Source organism: Melanotaenia boesemani, chromosome 18 (assembly GCF_017639745.1).
Source record: "Melanotaenia boesemani isolate fMelBoe1 chromosome 18, fMelBoe1.pri, whole genome shotgun sequence".
Classification (NCBI taxonomy): Eukaryota; Metazoa; Chordata; class Actinopteri; order Atheriniformes; family Melanotaeniidae; genus Melanotaenia; species Melanotaenia boesemani.
Window position 1 is genome coordinate 4227087 of NC_055699.1, and position 17914 is coordinate 4245000.

Sequence of the window (17914 nt, forward strand, 5' to 3'; positions counted from 1 at the left end):
TGTGATGCATAATAAAAGCAATAAAAGTAGATCTATGAACAATCAGACTATGGCGTTGCAGGAGCTTAATCGTAAACTGGATGCTATTCTAGCCCAGAATAGCAAGCTGGTGGCAGTTCTGGAGCTTGTACCCTGGGTGGACACCAACTTGGAGAAGTTGTCGGCTCGGCTGGGTGGAAACTGACCCAAAATTCAGATGAATTGGAGTTCATAGGACCGCTGAGAGACTCAATGCAGACGAAACAACTCTGGCCTGAAACCAAAACAAATGCTGTTATCTAAATTCGGCTCCCTGTGCTGGTCTTGGATGGCTGGTTATCAAGTTCTCCTGGAATGCTATGTTAATGGATGGATGGAAACTCATCTAGAAAAATCCTTTACAAAGGAAGAATGGGATTATGTCTGGAGAACTCTGTAAAAAACATCTAGTTCAGAATGATAACTTATAACTTTATTCATACAATAAGATGGGCATAAGTGTTTCAGATATTTGTTGGCACTGCAAGCATTAACAGGGTACTTTTTATTATATGTTTGGACATGCAGAAAAATCTACGCTTTTTGGAAAATCTTATACAGTCTTTGGGTAAAATTATTGTCTGTTTTCTTCATTGTGATCCAGCTTTATGTCTATTAAATTGTAATCTTGAACTAGTTCTGTCTAAACTTCAGAAATAAATCTTAACTGGATGTATGTCAGCACAAAGACTGAAAGTGATGAATTTGAAAAATGCAAATCAATTGAAATATGAACTGTGGCTTAAGAAATATTTAGACATGCTTTGCATGGAAAAACTGCATCTCATTTGACTAAACGTTAATATGAACAACAGCTGTGGAAATCTATAAGCTTTATTATTGATAACATTCCCATCTTCCCCAGAATGTTGTGACAGTTATCTGTGACTGTGTAAATAGTCCTGTATCTTGTTATTAATGTATTGATATTTTTTTTTTTGTTTTGTTTTAGTTATACTAACCAATTCCTGTAGATTTTTAATCCAATTATTTGTTCAGCTTGACTTCTCATTCATTGATGCATTAGTGTATAGCACTACTGAATATCCTCTGTCTTCACCTGTTTTTCTGTTTTTCATTTATTTGCCTTCAAACAATAAAATTTGAAGGAAAAAAACTTTTATGTCAGACCATGTTTTTCTTCATTTGGACCATGAAGGTATAATGGGATGTTCTGATCCAGCTGCATTTTTGTGTGATGGAGAGGTGATTTTTAGCAGATTGCAGGATTTTTGGCTGTTTTTTGCTCATTGTTTGTCTTTCTTTGTGCTGTTGGTTACCGCCCACAGCAGACTGTATATTTGTTTTAATAAATCATAAACAACACTGGATCCCACTTTACAGCTCCTTGTTTAGAGAGGCTGCAGCGCTATCACACAAAAGATCGATCATAAATAAAATAACATTCATCTTAATGCATTCATATACTTTAGTGGTCTGTTCCTCAATACAAGATAATAATGAGATTTCTAATGTCTATCAACTTGAAGAAATGACAGCAGAAAACTAAAGAGACACTCTAACTGCCTTCTGAATAATGGTTCCACATTGGTTAACATAAAAACTATCCATTATTAAACCAAATAAGTATTAAAACAGAACACCATAGATTACTGCACTATACCGGCAAACTATTGTATTTAAAGGTCCCATTTTATACAGTTTAACAGCAATTTCATATGGGTGTCAGAGGTCCCCAAATTCAGCCTTGGTCCTTAATTTCAGCCATTCTGAAAGTGGCTCTTGTGAGCTCTACTGAGAATGGGCTGTTTTTGTATCTGAACCTTTGAATGTTCATGAGTGGTGCCTGTCCATGCCCACTTCACGCCACTATCTGGAGAAAATCCAGCTTTTGCTTGCACCCTTGTGGTGATTTTTGAGGGCAGGCTCAGCTAGCCAGGGGGTGGGTCAATGTTAGTATCCACTACCTTGAGCAGAGCATTTTCCTTCGTGAGGTCACAAAGGGAAATATATCAAAATGACCTTTTTCAGGTCACATTTGCTAAAAAGTGGAGCAAGCGAGTGAGAGAGGTGACAGAATTTTCTCATTTTTGGGCCTCAGCAGGCTAATGAGGACATGTATAACTGTTAAAAAACCTTTAGAAAGTGAATTTAGCATAATACGGGACCTTTAAGTAAATCTGAACACATTATACTCTATTAGGCTCCTGAACACACTAAAAGCATGCTGGGAAGCTCCACCCACCGATTCATTTTATCTCTCATCCACCTCTCATTCACATCAGTTTCATACTCTGTAAAATTATTCTTTTTTTATTGATGTTTCTGGTTTATTATATTTACTTGGAGTAAAGGTGAAAGAATCCCACGTATTTATTGTCATTGGATATTTATTAATGTGAGAAGACGAGGCGGTCCTGAAGCTGTGCTATATTCCAAGTCAGCTGGGATGTACAAGGAAAAAATGCACAAAAACAAGCGTATGCACAAATTAATACATCTGAATATTTTTCAGCATACGTACTTTCCTAGTTTTGGTCATATGCCATCTTTCAATATAAATAGTAAGCAATCCTTCATACATAAGACCCCAGATCTGTCCACTGCAAGAAACGTTGAGATGGCTACATTGAAAGAGGATTTCATCAAAGCCAGAGCAATCTCACATTGATTAAAAGGTAACTAAAATAAATATTTGATTTGGATTTCAAGTGTGCCACTGATCCTGTCCAAGACTTTTAAAACCAAAAGAGAAACATATGAGCAAAGTGCAGATGATAGCATCTATTGGAAGTCTTCTCTTTCTATAAAGAAAACAAACTCTACACAGAGAGGATGTTAATAAGGGAGATGCTGAAAACCTTTCCACCACTACAGATGTTCTGTGGCTCGATGCTGGAAATGGAAGCATGACTGTGGAATTAGGCTCTGCTGACATTTCACAGCTGAGTTGTGTGAAGGCTGGTGAGTCATGCCTGGCATAATGTGTTGTATGCCAACAAGAGGAGAACCTGCATCCTGATGCCCCCCCTTCTGTTAGGATGCTTTGACAAGTAATATTCGTGTTAGGAGAGTATGTAAGCTACTCAATATGTAGAGGGTGCAGGGTACAGATGGGAAAGCAATTACTTATTTCCAATATTGAGGTACTTCCCACGATGTGTTAAATAAGAGCATAAAATCGAGGCACACAGTCCTATGATGTACCATCTGCTTGTGTCCCTGAGTGAGATTCCCAGACGTCTTGTGTCATTGCCAGAGTAGTTGCTTTGTGTTGTCAACCCTTCTCTGGGGTGATATTGGTCATATATTGCTACCATGTCTGCTCTACCCTGTTTTATACAAATCCAAATAACTCACATTCCAAGAAGGAGCACCCAGCAGCAGATACTCCTTAATGTATTTTTTCAAAACAAGTCATGGCGTGATATAGATTATACTTCTTTTATATTCAACACACTGAGGACTAGTTGTATTGGAGGATTTTATACAGGAATACAATAACATTGATAGATGGATTCAGACATATGCAATGACAGACTATGTTCTGGGAGACTGGAGCTGGCTGTAACTCGGATGGGGAAAAAAATATTCCATCTTCTCCACAAATGGGTATATTAGGACACATTTTCTAGTATTTCCTAGCAACTAGAGACCATATCCTTGGCATAAAGAATAAAAAAAACAAAACATTATACACACAGCTGAAATAATCAAAGTTAGCATACTGAAGTGGTGTTATTTGAGGTGTACATGCCGCACAGCTCCACTCTGCCTGTGTGTGATGGGTTTTGAGAACACACTTCATCGAAAACACAGATTTCCTTGAAATGTGCATGATCCCTCTTGCATCCGCTGGTGTTAACAGAGATTTAAAATTTCAACCCTCCAAATACCTAATTTAAAAAAGGATGTTGAGCTGAAGCACATGCAGAATTAACTTTGATTTTTTTTTATCAAACATCTTATCCAGACTTTGCTTTGGTTTCTGCTTCTAAAATTCAACATAAGAAACTTAATGCTAAATTCAATCTTATCAGACCTGCAGCCCATCCTTTTCCCTACACTTCACCCTCTTCTTAATTTAAGCTTCCACTTCCATTGCTTTATTCCTACCCATTTTCTTTTAATCCTCTTGCCTGTGAAGGCTATTTGAATGCATACCCATCATGCAATAAGCACCAAAGACCTGGCGAGTTAGTCATGAAGTCTCTTGACTGCATTAATGCTGCCTCAATACACGTCAGACTCAGATGTTGCAGGGTTACTTTGAGACACCACTTTAACAAAGGCAGTTATTTCTGTAGATGTTATCATCAAGGAGCATAATTTTCTTTCCAGAGCTATAGTCAGTACTAAAATAATTAAACGGTGTTTAGTATTTTAAGATTGTGACAAGTAATGGTTATAGTGAAACTTTATTAAGGTAAAAGTGTTTCAGTTCAGGAGGCTGGCTCATAGTTTGCCATTGGCAGTGAAATGATGAGGCAGAAGTGAACGAATGGCTCCATTCATTTGGGCCGGTTGGCACTTATCTTTGCAGGAATGTGTATTTAAACAAACTGCCCTCTTAAAAAATCCTCACAGACTCCTTCTGCCCATTTATCAACATCAGAGATGAGATGTTTGCACACTTACAGCCACTAAAGGTGGTTATTGTGTTTTTGGCTGCTGTGGTCTGACCACAGAGCATCTGCCATAAGCCAATAGGGCTTTAGCCAAAAGTGGCCATCATTAGTTTGAAGCTGATTGATTGGCTGTTGAGAAGCTGTTTAAGATTCATATATCATTCTCATGGTGGTAAGCACAGACTTTGTTGCTAGAGAAGGCAGCTAATGAACTTTGGAGACAGAAACAGATGCTGCTGCAAACAGTAGGTGACTTTCTTTCATCTTACAAGTAGCTTTTTTTTAATGTGATTTCTGGTATGAATTAAATTGCAATGGTTATACAGATTGGAAAGTTTTTTTTTCTTCTTCTTTTTAACAGAAAAGCATTTTTGCCAATAAAACTGCCATTTTTATATTATTGGCCAGATTTTCAGGGCTGTAAATAAAATGTCCGACAAGTCCTTCAATCAAAACAATCAAACAGGTTGTTTGTTTATTCCTTTAAATATTTCATTCTGTATTTTCTTTAAAAAGCCACAAAGTCCTCTTGAAGAGCATGGAGAGTAGATGGATAGAACACCCATATAAGATAACTGTTTTTTTCTTTTCTTTTTACTTAGTTTATTTTTTTAATTTTATTTTTTACTTTTGAGTTAAATGTATAACTTAACAACACTTTAAAACACTTTATAACATCTTGAGTTTGATCAGAGGTAGAAATCAAAACTGCTCAGTTAATGTTAGAAATCTTTTGTGGCTAGGGATAAAATGTTTCCTGTTTATAACATTAATGTCACCTTAATGGACATTTTTTGTTGGTTCACTTCTTAGCAACGTAGCACAACATGTTAAGATGACACTATTTCACTTCTTGGTTGGGTTTGGGCTACATCACTTAGAATAAGGAATAAGATTTACTCAGTTAAGGGCTTAAAAGACATCGATGTAAGAAATCAGTGCCATTATTATTTTGGTGTCATCATCACCATTTTGATGCTTTTCATGCAGTTGTTCTCATAACCACTACAGGTCAAATATCCTTGGAACAGACTATAAAATGGTGTTTGCTAGCATGCACAAACAGTTTACAGGATTATTTTTCTAAAAAGGTAATTTTGCGGTCCTCAGTTGTCCCCACTGTTGTCATTAAAAAAAATAAATAATACAACACTGAAATTTCCCTCTGTGATAAAGTATTTTAATTTAATTTCCTTTAATTTTATTTAGTCTTAGCTAAGTTAGCAATCTCGCTTGAGTAATGTCTTTTTGCTGCACAGTTACTTGTACCAGACTATCTCAACAACTATTAAATAATTTACCATGATTCTGTGCATAAAGGCCTTAAAACATGACCAAAATCCCAAAGTGTCAGTATGGCATTCTACGTTTTACAATACTGAATTGTATGTGGTATATAACCAAACAAGACAAATCCACAGAGGAACCAGCCTCTTCAACACATTCTAGCCAACAAATCTGCATCCAGTGTCCTCATTCTTATCCAGGACATCAGATAATGCAGGATTTAGTCTTAATAAGATGAACAAGGTTTCATCATGGAACTGTTACAAAAAGAAAATATCCACAGCAATATTAAGTGGGGATAGCAAACACAGCAAGCATGATTCTGGAGTGTTTTCTCATGAACAAACAGGTTCATTGTAAGAGGATTAGAGAGCCGGCAGTAGATATAGAATAAAGAAAGCTGAATTTTAGACTACTTTGGGGAATGTTATTTTTATTATTTTGCATTTCTTTCTTACTTGCTGTGTTAAAATTTCTGCTGTTCTGAATATAGTCCACAACACAATGTTTCAGCCATTTTATTGGCAGTTCAGAATACTAACATTACCCTTTTTAGCTTCTCAGTAGTATACACAAGTCATGTGGTGCACCAAAAATTGCATTCAGAAGCCGAACATCACACCACTAGAACTGCAGACTGGAACCGCAGAAGCAATGGAGAATGCTAATATTCGCCATTCATTATTGTGATTTTCTAACCTGTTGAAAGCACAATAATTCCTCATACACTAAATGCCTGGTCTTCTCTTTTACCTGACCCACAGGATTTTAGAAATTATTTATTAAATGTTTACAAGAACTATATTTGAAACTTGGATTGTTGCTAAATAGTTCCCTGCAAACTACAAAAGTTACAAAAATTGATAAATTTAATCACCTATAATGGGTGATAATTACAGTTACAGTCCAAGCATGGTATGACAAAAAAAAAAAGAAATTGCATATTTTTTTCATTACTATTTATGCCACATGGTGGAAAAACCTTAGGAAACTTGTGCTGTCCATCACCAAAGACTTCGTTTCTGTTGTTGACTTGAGTTAGAAGAACTTTTAAAAGAATTGTTTGATGAATACACTGCTTCATAGTGCCCATCCAGTCTGCTGTATAAAAACAGGCATACACACCTCTTCTGATGTCTGTTTACCTGCCACATTGCAAATAGATGTTACAGGATTGCACTAAGGTTTAAGATTCCATTGGGTCTAATGACAATGCTATGTGTGACCATGCCCTAACATGTTGTTTTGCTATGACTGACTGATTTATTCTTCTAGATCTGCAACAGCTTTAATGATCTCATACATTTCATGGTGCTACTATTAGGTCAAAAATGCACTTTTCTTTGAGCCAAGTAGCTTCTAATGATCAATATTAACATGCTAACAGAGTCAAAGATATTGCGGTCCATATGATAAAATCAGGAAGCACATGTTAGTAAACTGGCATTAAAATGGGAATGTTTGCATTGTATTTTAAATACTTGCCTAAACAACTTCTAACTGTATTGACATAGCCTTAGCATTTTTAGCATTAACCTGAAGATATTCTTGCTTTTCCCAAAGCTATTCTGTTGGCGTTACAGCAGCTTCCCACAACTCGGTGTGGATTTCTTCAGGGGCTGATGTGAATGAAGAGGAAACTTGTATATGGAAATTAGCTTGATTGAAAGTAAATTACAACACATTTGTTTTAAGCAACACAAAGCAATCATATCTCATCCAAGGGTAGCTGCTTTCCTAGTTTGTTTTTTGAAGAACATGCTTTTTTTTTCTGGCCGTTGTGCTCTGCTGGTCACATAGAGCAGCCCTGCAGATAATCATATGGGACTGCCAGGTAATTGATTTCACCCAGTCGCCACCTGACTTTAATTAACAGTGCAGCACATTCGGTTGCAAACCTGCAATATTAAGAGTCAAACTGGAGAGTTGGGTATTAATTAACTTTAAGTACATCTCAGAACAAATCAAAGTAAGTCATTTCCTCTGGTGTTTAATGGTGATTGTACAACATCTCTTGCAGATGCAATTAATTGAACAAGCCCATGAAACGAGGCTTGGTCTTGGTTATGAAATGTTGAAGGTTCAGATTTACTGCAATGTTAAGCTCTTTTTCTGCCTTGAGTCATTTAGTTAACTTTATACTATGTGAACTTGATTTAAAACAAGCATTTCCTTCGTTCTGTCACACAATTGCCAATTATTTAACGTCAGGATTCTAACTTTTTATAGCCACTTCAAAGTTATGGTAAACATTCTCATCATCTATTATTACTGGCATGCTTTGGTTCCTGTATATTTAATCCTGTCATATTACACTGAAGATGATTTCTCTATTTAACTGAAAGAAAGTTGTGAAATTAAAAAGCAATTTTTAGATTATGTTGCACCAACTTAACGGCAGCTTTATAAAAGTGTTGGCGCTGAAAAAAACCCGATATGAGTTGATTTTGTTAATATAGATGAGCATCAAACATTAACGACTCATTAAAAGCGGAGTGTTAGAATGTCTTTGTGGTCGTAAATGAATATTTTATCATTTTAAATTCCTCTTTAGTGTATAAGCGCCAGCACCTAATTTCTCTATATGCATTTTTAATTAATTCTATTCACTATGCTGGTTTGAGGGCACGCGCGTGTGGAATATGGAATAGCTAACGCGGAGTCCCGCATCAGCTTCTGTTTGCCTCTCTTTCTCAGTCGTCTCCACCTCCTTCCACACACTGAATTTTTTCTGCCTTTTCTCGTCTCTGAGCTGCGCCTCCTCTCCGTCTCTCCTTCCACCACTTATTTCACACCTTTGCTCGCTGCGAGCCTGCACGCGCCGTGAACAGACCGTTTTCTTCCGCTCCCCTCCTTTGATTCTCTGCTGCACCAGTGTATCTTTCTTTTTTCCTTTTCTTTTATTTTTGTATTTGCTTCCTCCTTTTTATTCCCCATTTTTCCTCTCGCCGGGGAAAAACAGTTTTCTTTCCCCGAGCTTTGGGTTGATCATGACCACTGCGAAGGAAGGCAATGCACCGTCGAAAGCGGCTCAACAGCAAGACCAGGTACCGATGAGCTTTCCACTCTTTATGCCTCGCTGTTATCACAATTAACCAGTGTCGTCCTGCTTTGGTTGACCACTGTGGGATATTTGCACAAGAGGCTGCAGTGACTTTTCTTACCGATTAAATTGGTGTGTTTGCAGAAATAGAAATTGATTCGTTTCTTATAAGGAGTCCGAGTCAGTTGGAAGTGAGCTTCACGACTGGAGGATTTCCCGGCTGTGACTATAGTAATTATTATTATTGTTATTATCCACTGGTCATTATGCAGTGACTTCACGCATTGGAGGCACTGGAGAATTTCTCCATCAGTGCGCTTCACGTTGCTGCAGAACGCGCAAATCAGCTCAAATGACCCAACTTTAATCAAACTGAAGCGTGGAAGGGCCTGCAAAAGTGGTTATAGCATATATTTTAATCGCATTAAGTCTTCATTTCACCCTCACTCTTTCTAATTGAGTCCATTTACTTGATCTGATCTCTTCATCCAAGCTTGAGTTTCCTCTCCAATGTGAATTCTGGGAACACTGTTGCATGTCTGTGTGGTGCATAGTGCCTCTTTTCTGCTTTATTCACGTTCTTCATCACTCAGTCAGTAATGGAGCATCTGTTGGTCCGCCTCCACGAAGGCACCTGAGCCTACAGACTTGCCCAAATTATACAGGGAATTCGTTTTAGTAGCCTATGAATATTTCATGATTTGGAAAAAAAACCTTATTGTCTACTCTGCTATGTTGCTGTCAAGGTTAACAATACAGGTCCTCCTCTTGCACAAAATTAACAACAGTGCAGTTATGTGCCTTCTGCCACCTTGTTAAAAACCTAAAAGTTTGTGGATTTGAGGGAAACATTGCATATGCATGAACATTGCAGTGTATTTTTCATACTGTACAGCTTACAGTCCTGTGCAAAAATCTTGAGCCACCCTCATTTCTTATTATACTGCTGGTAAAACACAAAATAGGTGCAAAGACTTTTTAAAGCTTTTCTTTAGGCTGCCTTTTGTGTTTTTGCTCTCTGTCAAGATGATCCCACGCTTCTCCACAAATGTTGAGGTCCAGGCTCTGGGGAGGACTCATCACTCTATAAGACCTTGTCATATGACAGACCATAGCTTTTATTCAGTTTCCCTTCCTTAAAAATGGAACAGACACACTACTCTTCTGAAGGTCCATATGCATCCCTCAGGTCCTTTGACAGGTCTTATTTCTTAAGGACATGACTTTCGGAAACTGTTTATCTGCTGTATATTTTTTTGACGTATCACTTTTTTTTTTTTTTTTTTTTTTTTTACTCCTCTGCCTGTCCTTTTTCCTAATTTTTTCTCTTTTTTTTAAGATTCATACCATGCTGAATAATGCCAAGTTTTCACTTTCTTGGTGCAAAATTACAATTTTTTTCCTTTTAAAATATATTGTGTGGTATTTTTTCTTAGGTTCATCTAAAGATATAGGAACAAAGGCAGGTTGTATCAGAGTTCCTAAAGATACAATATAGAATTGATTCTTAGGTTGTAAATACAACACCTCTTATGTACCTTCTCCAAACTCATCTGGTACAAGGGCTGGACCGAAGTAAATATAAAAAAAAACAGCCAGTCCACTGAACACTTGTAAGACCTTCAGCAAGCCTGGAGAACTATTGCTTGAGAATGCTTAAAAAAAATAAAAATAAATAAATAACCAAGCTGCTTTGAAGGAAAATTAAAGAAATGAGAGTTAGCCCTGTACTTTTGCACAGTACTATAAATAAAATCACCTGATCTTTAAGTGTTTCATAGTAGTGACACGTTATCCTGTTGATGTGTTCACACTTCTGCATACTGGCAATGCAACAAGAAAATTAACAAAAAAAGTTCATACCTCTTCAGCTGCCCAGCATTAACTATTACTTGAAGGCATCTGTCACTGCCACCCTCCACCTGTGTGCTGCACCTGTCTAAAAATGACAGAAAAGGTGACGACACTTGGCTTTTATCCAGCAAAGCAGACCGTCTTTCCCTGCTGAGATGTAGCAGCAGACTGTCAGTCACACCCTTAGAGATGCTCAAAGGTCCAACATCATGTATGTTCTGCATATGCGACACATACTATGCAGACATAAACATCTGCGTAGGCAGATGGTGGATTTTTAAGCTAGATGATGCTGATAGGTAAACATAGATGGGACATTAATCAGTGATTTTAATTGGTTCATCATTTTTCATGCATCTGTGAGACTCATGAAAATGAGGTTTGTTATTTATAGCGTTGCTATTGTAGATTTTAATATCTGTGAGTTTTAGACAGTTCAGCTAGAGACATATGTGGCTAATTATCACAGTTATAGTGGAAATGGCTGATGGCAGTTATTCAGGCTGTCCACATCCATTTAGCAACAATGTTGTTTAGCTAATAGAAACCCTTTTTTTTCACTAGCAGATTTATCTGCTGCTTATCTAATGACATCATCTCTTATAAAACTGAGCTCTACTTCTTTACTTTTAGACGTAAATTAAATGGACCACATTTCGATTTGGATCTACTGATGTTAGTAGTTAGTAGAAAAACATTTATTTTTTTACACTCATAATTTGATCTGATTTTATTTTAATCAGTTTGATTGAACATGCAGCGAAAATCGGCTATCAATGCATCACAGTACATGTTTTTTTTTTTTTATTTAAATACTTTTAAATAAAATATTTGTGATCATCCATTATTATTTGACTTGCAGTTTTATAACAAAAGCAAACAGAAGACATGCATAAAAGTTCCGTGTGCGTATTTACATATATGTTCTTGCACTAAAAAAGAACCAACTGGGGGAAAAGGAGAGGTTAATGCCAGTCAGGCTTTTTTGATTAGCAATATGAAGCGTGCTGTGGACTGTCTGTGCACTTCCCTTATTCTTATATGAATTCTTAATTTTAGGATTGTTAGTGTTGCCTCATTAACAAATAGAAAATACATCTTTTCACATTAAGCAAATTTATTTAGAATCATCCTTGTCCACAAATCAGTGCATCCAAGATCGTATTATTTCTCCACCACGATTTTTATGGACATTTTCTGGTTTTTAACCCAAACACAGGAGGTTGAACTTAATCATTTCCGGGCCAAATATGAGGTGGTAAGAGGAGTTTTTAATCTTAAAGAATCTGCAGATCCACCACCTGACTGAATTGACCAAATGTTGGTAAAGACAGTTCCACTTCCAGGTTTATTATTTATGACATAGCTACATTTTGAGTTTTTGAATTTCTTTTTTCTTAATATATTCCTGTGCTTACTGCTAATAAATGGTTCTTCATGACTTGAAGATGTATTATTAACTAGTACTTGGCTTCCAATTAAATGGTGCCATGAAATGAACAGACCGTGACAAATTTCAGATTGTAACACTTCTCCCTTTAATAGACATTTTAAATTACAAGTCATCCTGTGCTTCATATATAATACAGAAAGAAAAAACTAAATGAAAATATTAATGAAAAAGACACTTAAAGAAAATTCCCAATGGACACCGTTGTACATGAAATAGTTTTTCTTACAGTAATATTTGTAAAACTCGAGCGTAAATTCCTTGTTTGTGAATATGAGACAAGATAATGTTCGTTATTGTCGCTTGTTAAGTAAAAAGATAATTATTTAGTTTTTTGACTACTGTAATCAGCGGCTGTATTAGTTTTAATTTCAAATTAATGAAATTTTGCGTCCCTAATCGTCTGATACAGTTCTAGCTTTGACTCATTACCCTGTGATCTTGGTGGTGGTTTATATTTTTAATCTTTGAATCATTAGATTTTGATAAAAACCAGCAGCAAGTGACCCTTTCCATTAATTAAATTCGAGACCTGGTGAGGCTTGGACATCAGTGGCTTGTTAACTGGCTTTCAGTGGATTTTTCCAGAGACGTGAAGCTGCAACAAATTTGCTATAAGCCCAAAAGGTTGTAAAATATGTGCATGTTTGCACATATGTCTGTAGACATTACAATCAAGACACACAAACATGCATAGACGCTGTGATTACGTGAGGTCCTGTTGTGGCCTGCTGATTGATGGTCTGCTTGCAGGGCTTATGGTACAGGGACAGGGGACACAGATAGAGGGCAGCTCACCAGAGATAGCAGTAGCAGCAGCAGTGGCTCTCCAGTAATCAAGTGACAGTCACAGCACTAACACTCATTACTGAAACAAGGTGGAGGCTCTGAAGAGTGTGAGAGGTCGAGCCGGGGAAGGGGAGGTGATGCATTTGCAGAGGCGAGACAGTTTAGACTAATTTAAAGCCGTTTTCAAAAACACTTATCTTTGGGTCATTACAAAGACAGAACGGTTATGTCTGAGTGCTGCTGTGATTAGAAATCAGACGCAAAGTGTTTGCTCCAATGAATTCCAGTGTTTTATGTGGATCCACGCTGGTGGAAGGGGTATTTCCAGGAAAGTGCTCAAAGTATCCCAAACCATCTGACTTGATAAAGAAAAAGCCAGCTGAAAGCAGTTCATGAGTTTATTCAGTTATTTGCCAGTTTAAGCCCATTTGTGGCTGTGCAGCAGGATCAACATTTAATCTGCAATCCTTCATCATTCAGCACCATAATCAGCCTTTTTTCAATTTTTTTGTTGCACTCTGTGTGACCGTAAAACATCCAGAAGGTAATACACGCTTAAGTTGGAGATTCTGCAAGGGATGAGCTGAAAAGGACAATCTGCCATGCTGAAGTTAAATGCATGGCATTTCATACAAACAGAGTAGTAACGGACTTTGATAGGATTCACACCAAAACCTCAGATTTTGCCAGTCGGGCAGATTGAGTAACAGGTGAGCAGAGCAGCCTGCGGGTGTTCGTGACAAGAATGGTCATCTCAGGGTTAAAGACAAGATGAATCATACACAAAGCCACAGCAGGGGTATAATAGTACAGCCCAGACCATACTTGTTTAGATTTGCACTGTGTCATATTTATGTTCAGTATTTGTATGTTGTATTCGAGGATGTGTTATTTTCATCCTGCTGAGCTCTTTGCTGGCAGGTGACGAGAGTTGGCCGGTGTCATACATAGCAGATGATACACCATGTCACTGGGCATGTGGCTCTCTATGTCTGGGCTAGCAATGGAATTAAAAGTGACAAATATCACATTAGCTACGTTTGCATGGACAAATATTTCATCTGCCCATTTCAAATCAGTCAGATCAGAGATTCCAGCAGACTTGTTTACATGGACGCTGGATAAAGTGATCTGATCAGTTTACAGATTAAATACCATTTTAACTCCCTTGACATGTGCAATGTGTACTAATTTGAAAGAAAAAAAAGGTTTTTCTTTTTTTTTTTTTTTTTTTTTTTTTTTTAACCTTTTGACCGCCGAGACACTCAATAATCTTTAACTCTATCAATTTCCAACAAATACGAAGTATCTGCCGCAGTCTAGTTCTGTTTTGCTTATGCCATGTTTCAGGTTTTCCCTGAAACTCATTATGTCACCTTCAAGCATGCACATAAACAACATCCACCACAAAATGATCAGAATCAGTGAATATATGGTTATTTTTTCTTTCTGATCCGATTGTGAAAAGGTTTAAACCAGCCCTTTAGATCACAATAACAATTGAGGCGGAATGGATAAGCTGAGGTGTTTACATGACACATTTTTATTCTGACTGGATGTTTGATCAGATCAAAAGTGCTCTGTGTAAAGGCAACTAGTGAAGAATGTGCAACTCAGATTAAGTCAGACTCTTTGAACACATAAAAGAACAGACTGCTTTGTAGCATTTTAGGTCAGTACTATTAATGTAATATTAATGCTGTATTGATATGTTTGTGTCTCTCTAAGAGAACATACCTGCTTAAGTCCTGATAGCTTTCTGAACACGAGCATCTGTCAAATATTGATGAAAAGTTGTTTATCTGAAATGAAGCCTGTCAAGCATAAAATGTGAAGATGCTCACTTAAAAGTCGAGCCAAAATATTGACGAGAGGAAGTCAGACATGAACATGCGTTTTAAGATGGTTAAAGGTTAGAATCTTGTTTAACTGATAGCAGTGGACATGTTTATGTTCTTTGGCACAGAGAAAACATGTTTGGTTTTCATCTGCTGTGCTTCGTTTCATTTGCGTTTCATTTCGTTTTCAGTGGCATGCTTAGGAACAATTTAAGAAATAAGTGTTCAAGCAGACATTAATTAAAGTTGTGCACATATCACAGTTGCACCACAGTGAAAATGTCTGCACAGAACCAACTTAAGCTTTTTGTTTGAGCTTGAATTCTGCTTTTATTTTTGTACATTTGAGCTGTATACACTTTTTGACAAAGCAGTGCATTGCTGCATGACATGACACTATGATGCTTGTTAACGTGGTCAGTGGGCTCTAAATTCTATTTTCCAGCTGTCAAAATAACAAAATGTGTTGCAAAACCAGATGTCAGGGGTAAACCTGTTGATCAGTCGGGAGGTCACACCACAGCATGATGGCAGATTAGATTGTTGTGAGGGCAGATTTTCTCTGTCTACCCTGGGCAAACGCTTTCTGCAGAGGTATCATTTCACGACAAATTAAACTACCTCCTGTGACATTGCCGTGATCTGCGGATCCGGCCTAAGTGTTGATCTGGATCACTTTGGTAGAAAGCATAATAATGATCTATAATTACCGTAGCAATTTAAAATAATTTATAAATGGCAGTGTGACTATGTTTTCGAACGTTCACATGCAAAGATGGAGAGCCCGAGGAGCAAAGAGCCGCAGCAAACCCCCCTAGAGTTCAGAACAGCATCAATGACGACAAACGTGAAATTGATTAAGTCGTACAGTTTGAAAAGGATTAGGTGGTAAAAGCAGCATGCAGAGGTGGCAGCAAAGGTAGGCAGGCCAAAGCAACTTAAACAGATCTATTAGCTGGATAGAGCTGGAATTGAGATCAGTTGATATACTGAGATGTTTCCTATATTTTTGCCTGGGACTTCATCGAGTACTCCTTCAATACCCTTACATGGGCTTTGTGGCTTGTTTTGAAAGTCAAAATACTAGTCATTGTAATTTCAGATGTACTTAAATTGGTCATATCTATTGTAGAAATTGTCTCTTTTTTGTGTCTGCTGATTGGAGCACATGGAACTCCCTTTAAAGGGTCTTTTTATGCCCCAACTTTAGTATGTACTCTGTCATTAAAGGCGATTCACAGTTTCTGCAACTGCTCATGTTGGACGTATGTGTAACCTAAATGTTGCCATCTGAATGTACCCATCTCCAGAGATCCACTGGATTCCCCTTCAGCCTGTGGATTAGGTGCCTTCACATGTCCATGTTCAGGATTCACCATATGCCCCAACCCATTAAGAACAGCTGCAACATTTACATATGAGTTCCCATGTTTGAGGGTGTGTTGGGTCTTTACTGGTTTGAAAGAGGAGACTTTACCACAGTTTGACTTTTTCAGTGTAAAAATTTTTCCATGTGAGTGTATGCAAAATGCTGAAAATGTAATGCAAAAAAAGTCACAATAAACATTTATCCACCCCAGGGAGGGGGTCTTTCATATGTATGAGCTTCCACTGAACTTCTCACTGAATACTCTTTGCATCATTTGATTGTTTAGTTTGGTTGCCAGATTCTAGTGACTTTGCTTCTAATTCAGCTGGACTCACAAGAACAACTTTCCCTCAGGAAATACACAAATTTAATTTGAAAGCATGCAACTGGCACCAGACTTAATGTAATTTATTCTTTACCTAAAGTCTACACATATTTTACCAGAGGTAAATTAGTAGTTAATGTGATATTTGGTCATCCAATGTATAACATATTGGTTTTCTCCTCTCAATGTGTTGTGTCTTTTTAGAAAATTTGTTTTTCAATCAGAGAGAAAGCAGAATGGACAAGAATAGATTGTGTGATTATTCACTTTTGGAGTCCTAATAGACAATGCACCAATTGCTCCCTAGACTGATAAGAGGGAATGGAAGATGGATTTTGAGGAGGATTGGATGCCCCTAATGTTTATGCCATAGTTCATCCTCAGGGCAATTACGACCAATTGAGCCGTGATGTTGGGGTCTGAAGTGGAGATTAGAGTGGAGATTGCCAGACAGCCACCTCAGTGATTCATCATGATTGTTGTCATGATTTAAATGTTCTTTGCAGAAATGGCTCATAAAACATGGGAGGGGGAGGCCCTTTAATTCAGCAATAAATATTCAGCATTTGAATCAACGGTCAAACTAAATGTCACGACAATCCTCTATCTCGTTAATAGTGGATGTAGACAGCAGGTGGTTGTAAGTGTGTTTGTGTGTGTGAGGCTTTGTGAAAACACCTCAGGAGGAGTTTCCAAATATGTGTAAAACTGCCTCATTTAGGAAAAGGTCAGCATTTTTTCTGTCAGGTGGTAGGAAAAAAAAAGCTATTTTTGTGTCTTTGTTGCATTTTAATTGTGTCTCTGAGGTATGGGAGTCAGCACAGAATATGCATATAGATTCAAGTAAACACTTTTCAGCTCTTCTTTATCAGCCTGAGTGGTCATATTTCCATGGAAGCTTGCATAGAATACAAAGATTGGCTTCCTTTCATTGATTCCTTATATTCATGTTGAAAAGTGTTGCTTTTTGAAGAGGTGAATGTGATGAGGATATCTGGAATATTTCTGTGATATTTTTTAATAGATAAATTTCTAATTAGTGAGTAAAGCAGATAATTATATTTTGTTCTGTTAGGACCGTATCAGCTGGCATCTCTGTGTGTGTGCATCAAATACAGCAAGTGTGGGTGAGTGTGCATTTTAACATCTTTTGTATTCTTGTCTTCTTTTGCTTCTGTTTATCTGTTCCTCGCCTCAGTCCGTTCGAGCTTGTGTTTTCTGGCCTTATCGACCGGCTGTAATTAGGGGCCCAGAGCTGTAGAGCAGGGAGGCGATCAGGAGCCGCCATGTTCCACCGAGCCTCTAATTGAAACGCTGAGCATTTCCAGGTTCACCATTGCCCCCCCCTCGGG

General features: G+C 37.5%; 1 protein-coding gene across 5 annotated transcripts in view; it reads left to right on the forward strand.

Moving 5' to 3' along the window:
* The window catches only part of LOC121628587 (dipeptidyl aminopeptidase-like protein 6), a 293653-nt gene that overhangs the window by 143428 nt on the left and 132311 nt on the right, over positions 1-17914 (forward strand). The window contains exon 1 of one of the 5 annotated variants that reach the window (XM_041967677.1): positions 8593-8941. The exons of the other annotated variants lie outside the window; for them this stretch is intronic. Coding sequence (XP_041823611.1) covers positions 8885-8941 — 57 coding nt within the window. The 5' untranslated portion in view covers positions 8593-8884. Of the gene's footprint in view, positions 1-8592; positions 8942-17914 lie in introns of those variants that run through there. 5 annotated transcript variants of the gene reach the window in all.